General features: G+C 46.0%; 1 protein-coding gene and 1 long non-coding RNA gene across 4 annotated transcripts in view; one reads left to right on the forward strand and one right to left on the reverse strand.

Moving 5' to 3' along the window:
• HUNK (hormonally up-regulated Neu-associated kinase) overlaps positions 1 to 12888 on the forward strand; it is a 106688-nt gene that overhangs the window by 65059 nt on the left and 28741 nt on the right. For all 3 annotated transcript variants that reach the window (XM_049104530.1, XM_025449758.3, XM_025449759.3), the window contains exon 5: positions 10548 to 10675. In XM_049104530.1, coding sequence (XP_048960487.1) covers positions 10548 to 10675 — 128 coding nt within the window. The remainder of the gene's footprint in view (positions 1 to 10547; positions 10676 to 12888) is intronic.
• LOC125754109 (uncharacterized) lies at positions 2069 to 3392 on the reverse strand. The gene is made up of 2 exons (XR_007407534.1): positions 2915 to 3392; positions 2069 to 2776 (listed from the first exon to the last, which is right to left on the reverse strand). It is a non-coding gene; the product is annotated as an uncharacterized LOC125754109 (long non-coding RNA).

Raw genomic sequence — 12888 nt, forward strand, 5'->3', positions numbered from 1 at the left:
CCCTAGCAGAGGAAGCCTTCTCCTCCAGGTACCCTGGGTTGTTTGAGCATTGCTGATTCACAAATTCTTCATCCTGTGCCCAGAAGGGCCTCAGAATCCTTCTTAACACAGCCATCAGGAATCGCTGCCCATGGATCAGAGTCGATACTTGAGGTGAAATCCATTCTTGGTCTCTTTCAATGCTTAAGAACTCTCACACGTGTCGGGCATATGATCTGCCCCTGGTAAATATTGATTAACGGATGAATATGAATGTTTGAGTCTATAATCACCTTCTCTCCAAAACAGTTAGGGAACTCAGTTATGCTAAAGGGAGAGCTATATGAGGAACAATTTTTGCACACACACAAAAATAAAAAGGCTATGGAGAATAGGCAGCCTGAAAGGCCAAGAGGTTCAGGGGCGTGATGTGACTGGTGGAGTGGGAGGCGTAATGACCACGGGGAAGAGAAGCCGGCGGTTGGAGGGCAGGTGACGACTTACTCCTCCGGCCCTGCTTTCCCAGGGACTCTGCTCTCTCAGGGACAGAGTAAGTGTCATCACAAGTTGTCATGGTAACGGGGCTCAGCCTATGAAGGGGGGGACCTTTTCACTCCATGACTGGCAAAGCAGGCAGCTCCTTAGAGTCTAGAAGTGTGGGTAGAAGGAAGGAGCCTTACAGATTGTCAAAGCTGCAAGAGAGCTCCTGGACCTGTATCACCTGCGTGGAACATCTCGTCCCCTCGTGCTGACTGTGGGATGGGAATAAATCACTTCTCCCGTCTGGGGACATCCAAGGAGGGTAATGAAAAGCACCAGCTGCAAAAGGCAGTGTCATCTGTGGGGCAGGTATAAGTTCAGACTTTGCCTGAGTCCCTTGCCTCAGTCCCTTGACTGCCAAATCCCTTGACTTGGGAAAGAAATCCGCATTTAGCGACCACAGGTGCTTGATTGTTCAGTTTCGGGACTCAGGGATAACAGCAGAGGGGCCTGGTCTCCTGACACCTATTGTGTCACCATCCATCAACCAGAAGCAGTGACTCTACTCGGAAGTAATGGTGGCATCAAAGGAGGGAAGGTGGAGGGAAGCTGCAAGAGAGATGAAGGTGACCCCAAAACACTCACTTCCCTCCTCCGCCCTGGCTTCTGTCGTGGTTGGGCTGTCTGGAGCAGCTGGACATTTCTTTGCTCACCTCTCCACATAGTTGCCTGTTCCCCACCCCCACCCCCAAGAAGGTGATGTGCAGCTTAAAGCCTTCTGAAAAGCTCTAATCAGGCCTCATTCTTATCCTGGTGCCCTCGAGTAGTATATGGGAAAGTCTTTGATAAATAGTAACACACTATACAGACTGTGGTCTTTCCGTTGATTGTGGCATAGCTCTGGGGGCTGACGGAGGATCTCTGGGTAGACCAGAAACTCTAGCCGCACAAGTCTGGGATCCAGTGCCCTGTGGTGTGGAGCTGAGGTGGAGATTCTCACTCTCATTAAGCCACGGAGTACCATGTTTTATTCTAAGAAATGAGGTTTCCCTGGAGCAAGTCTGGGTGACCTGACCCTAGAACATTCTTGACGAGATGAGGCCACATGACCCATGCCTGATTCACAGGGATGGCATAAATTAGGCCCCTTTTAGAAGCTGTTGCTAAAGCTTAAAAAGAATAAAAAGAAGCCATGTGAGCAGCATACAGCTTACCAACTATCCGTTTCTTCGGCAAATATCTGTTGAGCCAGGTGCTGTGCCGAATTACGAGGGTGAGTAAAGTAGCCTTGGTGGGTCCCTGCTCCTACAAAGATCGCTATTCACGCTCACACACCTCTGACTGAGTGACAAGCATTGTTCCAGGGGCTTTGCAAGTATTAACTCATCTCATCTGCCTCACAGTCCTTCAAGGGAATGCTCTGTTATCCCACTTTATAGACAGGGAAACTGAGGCCCGAATAGTTCTCAGCCCTTGCCCAAGGTGGCACTGCTAGTAGCTACACAGCCAGGATTTAACCAAGCTGGCTTGACTCTAGAGTTTGCCTTAAATTGTCAATCTCTTCTGCTTCTACTACAATGGTGTGCTTCCTTTTGTGGGGTTTACAGTCTCAGGGGGCAGACAGGCAGTTTTATTTAAAAGCTATAAGCTGGGTGTGGGAACCGCTGTGGAGGAAGTGGGTGGGATGCAGTGAATGAGGACGGTGGTGGCCTCCAGAGGAGGAAACCTCAAAGCCAAATCCTTGGGATGAGTAGAACCAAACTCTGGGAAGAGAGAGGTGTCAGGGAGGAAGGCCCGAGACGCAGGGAACAGGATGTGGGAAGGCCAGGGGCGGGTGGGTGGGGGAGTGTGGGAAGGGGTTTGGGTTTCACCCTAAAGGTCGTGAGAAGCCACTGGAAAATTATAAGCAGGAGGGTAACAACGTGTCATGGATGGAATTGTGTTCTCCTCCCAAAAGATATGCAGGAGTCCCAGTGTCTCAGAATGTGACATTATTTGGAGAGAAGATCTTGACAGGGTAATTCGGTGAAAACATCGTAAAATCCAGTATGACAGATATCTTTATAAAGGAGGGAAGTTTAGACACAGAGAGATGAAGGGAGAACGCCACGTGGGGCTGAAGGCGGTGATCATAGTGCTGCATCTCCGTGCTAAGAAGAAACACCAGATGGCCAGCAACCACCAGAAGCTCTGGGAGCAGCATGGAACAGGTATCTCGGTCACGGCCCTCAGAAAGAACCAACCCCTGCCAACTCTCTTGGACTCTGAGCCTCCAGAACGGTGAGAAAATCAGTTTCTGTTGTTTAAGCTCTGAAATCTGGGGAAAGGTCAAAAGTAAACTGATGAGTAACAACTCAACTGCTCCAGATCCCAAGAGCTGTCCTCCTTCCCAGCAAGTATGAAATGCTTCCTGCACTGAATCAAGGTCACTAACAGATGAACGAAGTAGACTCACAGAATTCTTGCTCATCCCTTAGCCAGCAGGAGCGGGAGCCTCCATCAGCCACCCAGCAGAAAGCACTCCATGGTTCAATTATAAATCCAAATTCTCAGTCATCGCTGCTACCTGTAGGTAATAAGTTTCTGGCTGCATGAAAACCACAAGATAGTCCGGATTTCATTCACACGATGGCGGAAGAGTTCCCGGGAGTAAAAGAGGGCAAGCTGTGGTGTGTAAACACTTTCCAAGAAGCATCTGTGTCACATTTGCTAACCTTTCAAAGCAGACTGCATGGCCAACCCGGAATCAAGGAGAGAGAGGTCATCAGATTGCACCCAGTAGTGGGGCGAGTGGGAAAGAATTTGTGGACTTTGGGTTTTTGTTTTGTTTTGTTTATAATCCACCACACTTATCTGCTGCTGTGGATAGAACTGTATCCGCCCCCCCCCCCAAATCCATATATTGAAGCCCTACTTCCCCAGTGTGGCGGAATTGGAAGGTGGAGACTTTGTGAGGTCATGAGGGTGGAGGTACCCATAATGGGATAAGAGTCCTTTTAAGGAGAGACCCCACAGAGTTTGCTTGGTCTCTAACAGTGAGGACAAAGCAAGAAGGTGGCTCTCTGCAAGCCAGGAAGAGAGCTCACCACAACCTGGCCATGCTGGCACCCTGATCTCAGACTCTGGGTTCCAGAACTCTGAGAAAATAAATGTCTGCTGGTTGAGCCACCCCATCTGTGGTATTTTGTCACGGAGGTCTGAGCCGACGAAGACCCCTACTTACCTCACGAGTGTTGCCTGCAAACAATTACAGCCTGTCAGAAGGTACAACACAGAACAAATAGAGCTGCATAGCTGGCTCAGATCAAGAAGGCATCAGAGGAGAATTTAATCTGCTTCTGAGGCATTAAGTGGAATTTGCCAGGTGGGAGCGAGAAGAAGATTTCCAGGCAGAGGGAACAGCATATGCAGAGGCTCGAACCTATGAAAACCTGATTACTATCATTCTTGATCCTGGAGAAAATGAAAAACTTCAGAACCTTCTGGAAGAGATTAATTCTCCACTGCTTCGGGGTGTTGTGTCTGAGATACTGGTTAGGTTCCTGTTTGGTGCCCACGACTTCGCTGGCAGAATTGGAAATGGAAAACCCAAAGAGAATTTAATTTAAAAGGCCATTTAAGAGAGTGAAAATGGAACCAATTTTCTTTCTGGGTCAGACACTGTTATTATAAAACATCCCTTTTTATCGTTCTGAAACAACAGAATGAAGAAGAATTCACTTCTCAAATCAAAAGCAAACTTCTGCCTCTGGAGGTTTGGACCTTGACGGATGGCTGGGGCCTTTCTCCAAGACTTCTGGGACTGACGTGGAAAGAAAACCAGCTTGTCACTCACGGAAACCTCTGGAAGGAGAGCTCTTTCGACAAATGGGGCCCCCGGGACCCTCCTCTTCTAGTGAATCAGGCATTAACAATGTCAGTGGGATGGTGTATGCTGTCTTGGGGCTTTTCCCACTATTTTCTTCATTTTCATATATGAATATCTTTCAAATCATTCACGTCTTACCTTTAATCGAGATGCCTGGAATATCTTGATCTCCAGTGAACTTTGAGATTTCAGGCACGAAATCAAAAATGTTCATTCCGTGGTAGTGAACTGCTTTTATGGTTAACTGACTTTTCCTCAGAGTGGCATATATGCTAATTAAAAAAAAAACACTAATGCAGATGTACTTTTTAAATGAAAAGAATACTAATTAACTTTATTTTCAGAGTATTGCAGTGCTCTTTTGAGAACTTTGGTGAATCTCTAAGAGGAAGGAAAATGGGAATCAGGAGATCTATCCCCAAAGCATTGGAAATGCTGTATTGTTTCAACCAAAGCTGCTCTTTGCTCCCCTGGGAGTGCACGGGGTGGGCGAAACATTTATGTGAAGACCTAGTGCCTAGTGGAAGGTCGTGTACAACACACCCAGACCACCACCCCAGTCTCACTGAATCTCTTTTCACTTAGTGGGAAAAATCTCTCCCCTTTGCTGTCCCTTTGGGTAGACAAGTTGGCTGAGGGGACCCAGGGGACCCATCTTGTTTCCAGCCCTGCTCAGGCATTCAGGCCTTAGATTCTGTTTTGTAAAAAGTACTACCAGACACCACCAGCTGCCAGTGGTCAAATGTGAAAGGATAGCATTTTCTCTCCATTTATACCCCCTCAAAATGACAGGAGAAGGAGGTGGAAACTGGAGCCCTGTGGCTTCTTTTGGGTAGCTTAGGGCTTTTGACTTTAAACAGAGAAATTCCTTTAGCTTCTGAGATTTTTCAGTTATAAAATCTAAGACTTGTGTGTGTGTGTAGTTAGCTTGTGCATTTAAAGTAGAAGAGGGGAAGGAGGAAAGGAAAAGGAAGAAAAAAGGCTGAAAATCCACAAGATAGTAATTTCTCGTGGAACACAGACCATTTTAAGGAGTAGCCATGAAGTTTGAGATTCTCCAAGTGGACAGATCTCTTCCCAGTCTACTTTCAAGACTTAAAATCAGAAGTTGGACTGAAAGTTGATACTAAAAGATGGAAAGATGTTGCTTTTAGGCAGAGAGGGTTTTTAAACATTTTTCACAGGCAATTCTTTTCTTGAAGAATCACACAGAAGCTGGGTGTGTCAGCTGAAGGTTCTCACAGCTTCGCTTTGGTGTAAACTGGGCAGTTCCTGAGGATGCTGCCCATTGGCCCTGTGAGAACAGTAGCCAGATGTTCCCAACACGGGCCAGCGCAGCTCTGTCCATTACCTTGTCTCTTGTGTCCTGCTAAAGCTGCTGGCCAACTTCTCCAGGGTGGTCTGACTCCTTGTCTTTCCTCTCTTGGATGATAAGTGACACTCCAGCTTTCCCACCAGGGAGTATTTCATTATCTGATGGGACATGGGGACCACCTTTGGGCTTCCTGACTGAATCCCAAAGATTCCACATTTATATTTCATGGGGCCCCATCCCCTCATCCTTCTGTTTTTCTTCATTGTCACTTTACCTTTTTCTTCTGATGCCAGCATATTCCACACTGGCCAGTTACCTTTGGATTTTCTGTCACCCAGTAATGACTCAGCCTTCTTTCTTTCTGTTTGGAAAAACTCACATATCGTATTTGTTTGAGACTTTCATTCTGGTCTCTCATCCCTTTTTTTTCTCAATTTATGATTTGGGGCACCTGGATGGCTCAGTCGGTTAAGTGTCCGACTCTTGGTTTTGGCCCAGGTCGTGGTCGCAGGATTGTGAGATTGAGCCCTGAATTGGGCTCTGTGCTCTGTGTGGAGTCTGCTTCAGGGTCTCTCTCCCTTCTCCTCTGCCCTTCCGTGCTTACACTCTCTCTCTCTCTCTCAAATAAATAAATTTAAAAATCTTAAACAAAAAAAAAAGATTTGTGATTTTTTTTGGAAAGATTTTATTTATTTATTCATGAGAGAGGCAGAGACATAGGCAGAGGAAGAAGCAGGCTCCTTGGGGGAGGGGGGAGCCTGATGCAGGACCCGATCCCAGGGCCCCAGGATCATGACCTGAGCCAAAGGCAGACACTCTACCACTGAGCCACCCAGGTGCCCCACTATTTGTGATTCTTGGGATTCCCATGTCTGCCATGGAGAAGTTAGAAAGCCCCTGGACCATATTTCAAAAGACACATCAGGAAATTCTGTACATGTCTTGGGACTCCTACTAATTCTATGGGATTACAGAGGTTTATAAACTGCATTCCACATTTTTCCCTTGGTATCCTCACATACTTCTGAAATGTCAAAGGGATAAGATTTCTCTTTATCCCGATATTAAACATGTATGAAAAGCCTGGGGGAAAGGAATGAAGATGCTCAATCTGGTTTCCTTTGTAAAATTTCCTGGGACTGCATGACTCTCCACGTAGATTTCCATCATTATCTGGCAACAGGATACAAATATAATTGTAGCTTTGTATCTGTTGTTTTTAAAACCTTACCGATGAAGCAGTAGATAGATTCACATCTATCAGGCACTGAATCTGTGCCAGGCCCAGCGTCCAGTACTTTCTGTGGCTTGGTTCATTTGACCCTTATCCAACGTACTCTTGTTACCCATGTTTTGTAGAGGAGCGACCCTGGGTGAGACAGCGGGGTCCCCTTTAGGGACTTATGACTGTTTTCAATGATAACTTTGATGATAAACTTCCCCAAGTGAAATGAAATTCTGGAGTCAGTTTGGTAAAATAATCAGTTATAAAAACCACTTGCTTCGCCCTGGTTGGACTACTTTGTGCAAGTTCACCAGCACAGTCTTTAAAACAGGCATCTTTTACCTTTATCTGTGGCCCCAGCCAGATAATGGAGAATGATACTCAGTGGCCAGAGTATCATCTTTCGAAGCCACTTGGTGGCAAGGAGATGTCTCAACGACACCTCGAAGACAGAGACTTTTCGTAAAGGTTTTAGAGTTGGCCCCCTGGCATCATATTACATATTACATTCACTGAACTCCTTCATTTGGATTTCCCTCCGTTACTGTCATGGCCTATCTCCTCTAGCATTTGGCACTATTTTATGCAACAACCCCCCCCACCCCGTGACAAGAAGCTCCATGTCCCCTAAAGATAAGGGGAAATATAAAAGGTCATAGGGCAGTATTCTTCAAACTGGAGTGTTGAACACTCTTCTTGTCAAGGAAGAACATTCTTGGTAACCCCTGGTGTTGACTTTCGTTACTTTGATTTAAATTTTGCTTAATGTACACGAATGTAAAATTAAACTCCTTTTATTTATGGCTCAGTACAACTAAAAACCCAAAACTAATGTACAAGTTAAATATAACCGAGACTAAAAGAATCCCCAAATATTCAAATGAATAGCATTAGTTAGGTGCCATGGCTACTGATTGGTGAGAGCTGAATTGCTCAAAAGATCTGGGCGTTACTTCTCCTTGCTGGGCACAGGCTCTCTGAGCTGGTTGGCTCATTGCCATGGGCTCGATCAGTTCTCCCCCCCCCACCCCGTTTTCACCCCTCCAGCGCTTTCAAATCTGACTTTGCATCCGAAGCACGTGGAGGGCTTGTGTAAACCCAGTTTGCGGAGACCCACCCCTAGAGCTTCTGATTCCTTGAGTCTGGAGTGGGGACCAAGAATTTGCAAATCCAACATTTCCAGGTGATGCTGTTGCTCTACTGAGCACCAGACTTTGGTGCTGCACCTTTCTCATTACCTGTGACAATAAAAGTGATCTATTCTGGCAAAGGTTGTGTGTTGGTGAGCACCAAAGCAGAAGCAAGCACCAAAATCCAGTGTGTACTTGGTTATGTGGCCGAAACCCAGTATGCACTTGGTTATGGGGTGACTGTCCAATGGCCCTGGTTGCGGTTTCCAGGATGCTTAAGTATATCACCAAAAGAAAATCAAAGCTTGGAATTGCTGAATCCCCGAGGATGTGTCCTATGTATCTCAGTTTGAGAAACAAGTATAGGTTGGGTATTAGACAATATTTACCTGTGGGGGGGGGATGATATTATATAGGTACCAGCCTCTTCAGTTTTAGGTATGAATGAATGTTAGACCAAGACAAAGGTGCCCAGAAGTGAGCAGAGAAGAGAGGACAGATCTCATTGTACCACCAAAGAGGAGAAGAGAGAGACTGTGGCTTAGTACTTGGGGGGCCTCCTTCGTGCCTGGGCTTGTCCTGAATGGAATGAACTGCACTGGGGAAGTTGGAAACACGTGTCTTGAAAATTGTTCAGGGGCTCCCAACAGTAACTTTCTGGATATTCTGGGAGGGTTTCCTATTATAAAAGCCACGTGTCCAAGACCCCTTTGAATGAAGAAATTCTATGATTGGGGGGTGGAGGGGTTCCTTAGTTTTCTCTCTGATTGGTCTCCAAGAATCCTCCGAGCCAGGATGTTTAGCATTGCATGGTAGGTTTCCAAGCGTGTTACCAGCCCTAGTACCCCATCCCACCGCCCCTCCTGGCTTCCTCAGTTCTATCACTCTTTCAGGTTTACAAAGTGACACATCTCCTTCCCATACCTATTCCTTACTAGCCTTTCTCTCTGTGGCCCGCCATCCCTCCCACTCAGGCTTCAGTGGCAACATGCCAATATACTGCCCTGAGCTCCTGCTTCCTGTCCTGAGCCCCTTAAATCCACCTGATACCAGATGACTGCTCCCCAAATTGTTTGGCCTTGGAACTTGTATTCAACCAACATCTGTTGTTGTCCTGGGGAGCGTGTTCCATCAAACACACAGGGAAGTGCTCCTGTAGATTCTGTGTATGTGTATGTCTGGCTCATTCTGGTCTCCGTATCTTGTCTTCCCAACTTGTCATCCCCATCCCTAAGGTGTGGAAGCTCGGGTGCATATACTCAACCTTCCTGGCAGAGGCCACCTGCCTTCAGGCACTTAGTATAAACTGAGTACTTGAAAGGATTGTGCTTAGACATTACCTGTTGACTGTCCCCTACAATCGAAGATGGCAGGGCTCCATCTGGTTCATCCCTACCCAGCCCCTGCCTGGGGTGGAGAGCCAGCCAGCAAGTGTTTGTGGACTGAATGTTTATGTATCTGTGGCCATAACTGCACTGTGAGTTACAGAGGAGGAACGGGGTCTTAGAGTTATGGCTGCAATTTGAGAATGATTTCTGGCTGGAGCACGGGGGCTCTGTACCTGTCGTGATCTGGAGCACTGTAAATCAGAGGCGCCTCCGTGGAATTGGGCCCCAAGGGTCTTCATTTCAATCAGTCTCATTGGATTTGTTTTGACTGGAAATCCTATTGCCTGTTTTTAAAACATATTCCCTCGGGCACTTTTGAACACTTGAGACCTCTTGGCAGGCAGGCATTTCATCCCCATCAGGAAATCTCATCAAAATGATATTAGGTTTGCACATTCAGGAAAATAAAAGTCCTCCAAGAAGCTGTTGCCGTCTGCTAGATTGGCTTTGGATATAAGCAGTTAAGCCCATTCAGAAGGTATTCCGACCACGTCTGGGCCACGGGGCCAGGGTGCTGGGATCTTACAATGAACAATGATAGAGAAACTAAGAGTGGGGAGGAGACGCCTCTCCCCATTCCCACCCTGGAGAATTCTATAGTTACAGGCCCAAACAGAATTCAAGGGAAGAGCAACAGGCCCATTTTGGGGGTGAGACTCTTGTTTCAAAGGACTTACAAGTAACCAGAGCTGCTGGCTAGGCTGTGGCTTGCCCTCCTATGCAAGTGCAGGGTCTTGCCCTATATATGTTTTTGGTCTGGCCTCCTCCATGCTCCACCTTGTCAGCCATACTTGGAAAACCACATAATGGCAAGACTACTTTTATTCCAGGCTCCCAGCCTGCTGCTGGTATTCTTCACATAATTTGGTCTGGACTTCCTTCCAGAAGGAAGGACATGGTTTCCCTTCCTTAGGGGGTAGCCCTTGAAGTTCCATAGACTTCTTTGATCTCCACAGTCCATTGTCCAAGTCTTTACAGACAAGCTCTTACTCATGCTTTTCACTTTTGCTCCTCCAGTACGTCACCGAGTTTTCCAGAAAGAAGGCCTCTTGAGGTCAGCATGAAAGCAACAGGGCTAAAGCTGTGCCAAGCCTGTGCCCTATTTGTCTTCCTCTCCCGGGAGCCTCATTTTGGTCTCATACTTTGGTGTCTCTCTTTTCAGAGGCGTGAACATGTATGCTATGTTGACTGGGACCCTGCCTTTCACTGTGGAGCCTTTTAGCCTGAGGGCTTTGTACCAGAAGATGGTGGACAAGGAAATGAATCCCCTCCCCACCCAGCTCTCCACAGGTAATGCACCCTCGCCTCTCTGGATTCCAGGTTCCAGGACTTGTGTGCTTACCAGGTTTGGTCCATCCATGAAGCAGTATTTGCTTTGCAGAAATGGTGTTAGACCTTTTTATGGGATTAAACCCTGACTCAGAGGTGGTTGAGTTTCCCATGGCTAAGCAACCGTTCATCTCACCTTGATCTTTTCCTTCTCTGTTATAACTCTGAACCCCTAACTTCCTCCTTCCTCCTTCTGCACAAAACACACGCATTAAAGGCTCTTGGAGAAATGATTGCAGTCTTGATTGTTTTAATGCTTACACTATTCTAATGTTGACTTTGAAAAAAGCATTTATAATCACAGTTCTGTTGTGCTTTCCTTAGTCAATTCAGTGTAAAGAAATATTACTTTCATTCGAGTTTGGTCTGTAATTTGTTTTGCTCTTTGAGCTTTTGAGCCTGTTCAAAAGCTTTTAAGTGTATGTAGTTTCACTTACTTGATTAGACTGAATCATCAGGTGTGTTTGGCAAGTGTTCTCAAACTTCAGGAGGTTCACATTTCGGTAAACAGGTCACATTAAGATTTGGTTTCAGATCCAGTAAATTAGCACAATTTGTTCTTTTGTTTGGATTACAATTCACTTCAAGTTCCTGGCTTCAGGTTGGCCCTGGTGATCATTTAATTGGCTCCTTAGAATAAACTCAGCTTCCCTGAGATAAGGCATGTGACCAAGAAAAAAAAAAAGTATTCATTTAATTTCAACTTACAATACATGATTTAAAATATAGAATTTTTATTTTACTACTGTTACATATTTTTCCCCCCTCTGGAGTTTATAAAGCATCCATGAAGCTAACCTTGAATTTATGCTTGTCAAATGGAATTCAAGCTGAAATGCATTCTCGTACGCAATGATCTAATTTGGTCTGTACTTTCACCTTTGCTAGGGAGGATAGAATCTCCTGCCTGGAGAAGGCAGACAGGGCTCATTTTGAATCCCAGTAGGACCCTGAGGAGCTGGAGAAAGGCTTCTCATTCTTTTAGTCAGGATAGGCCAGGCTATGCTACAATAACAAATAGCCCCCAAATCTTAGCAGCTTAAGACAACAAAGACTTATTTCTCATTCATGCCACCTGTCTGTGGAGAATTGGATCAAGGGTTGGAGGATTCTGACCATCCTCGTCAGTCAGGGTCCCGGATTGATGGAGGAGACACCATTTCAAACATACCTGGTCCATGTGGATGAAAAGAGAAGTCTAGAACATCTCTCGTTAGCAATTAAGTCTCCCACCAATGTTCTGTTCATAAGTCCTGACTTTCTGAAGCGTGTCACCTGGCTTCACCCAACTAAAGAGGCTGGGGAAACACAGCCCTACTGTGTGTCTAAAAGGCAGAAAACCAGAAATATCTGTTGAACAGCATGAATGTGAGCCACCGGCTGTGGGAGGAGGAGCAGGCAGTTCGATCTGTGGTAGTCCCTGGGGTGGGTTGCACAGCAGGTCAGGGGCAGGTAGATTAGTAGCCCAAGAAGTCAGTCTCATAACTTCAGAACTGATATTGTTTTGGGGTGCCTGGGTGGTGCAGTTGGTTAAGCATCCAACTCTTGGTTTTGGCTCAGGTCATAATCTCAGGGTCCTGGGATTGAGCTTCACGTCGGGCTCTGCACTCAGTGTAGAGGCTGCTTGAGATTCTCTCCCCCTCTCCCTCTGCCCCTCCTGCTTGTGCTATCTCTCTGTCTCTGTCTCTCTCTCCCCCTCTAAGATAAATAAATAAATCTTGAAAAAGAAAAGAATCAACATTCTTTTAACCCCTGGTCTATGACTGTTTTCTGATAGTGAAAATTAAATTTACCTTAAATAAGTAAAAACTCTACCCCGAAGGTGTTTAAAAAAATAGTCCAGAAGAAATTCCAAAGAAGATATATTAGAAATGTTCTGAGCGATTTTAGCACCACTGGAGTTGGCTCCTGCTCTGAGCAGACAGCTTTGACTTTGGCCTTAAGCTGTGTGTGCTTTTTAAAGATCTTCACATTCCTAAGGGACTTGGTTGTCTTGACTTGTCAAGCATGAACAAGCAAGAATTGCGCTTCTTTCTTCTTCTTTTTTTTTAAGATTTTATTTATTTATTTAGAGAGAGAGTGTGTGCACAAGTGGAGGGGGAGGGACAGAGGGAGAAGGACAAGCAGACTCCCCACTGAGCACGGAGCCCTACTCGGGGCTCCATCTCACAACC

The sequence above is a fragment of the Canis lupus genome, chromosome 31 (assembly GCF_003254725.2).
Source record: "Canis lupus dingo isolate Sandy chromosome 31, ASM325472v2, whole genome shotgun sequence".
Lineage (NCBI taxonomy): Eukaryota > Metazoa > Chordata > Mammalia > Carnivora > Canidae > Canis > Canis lupus.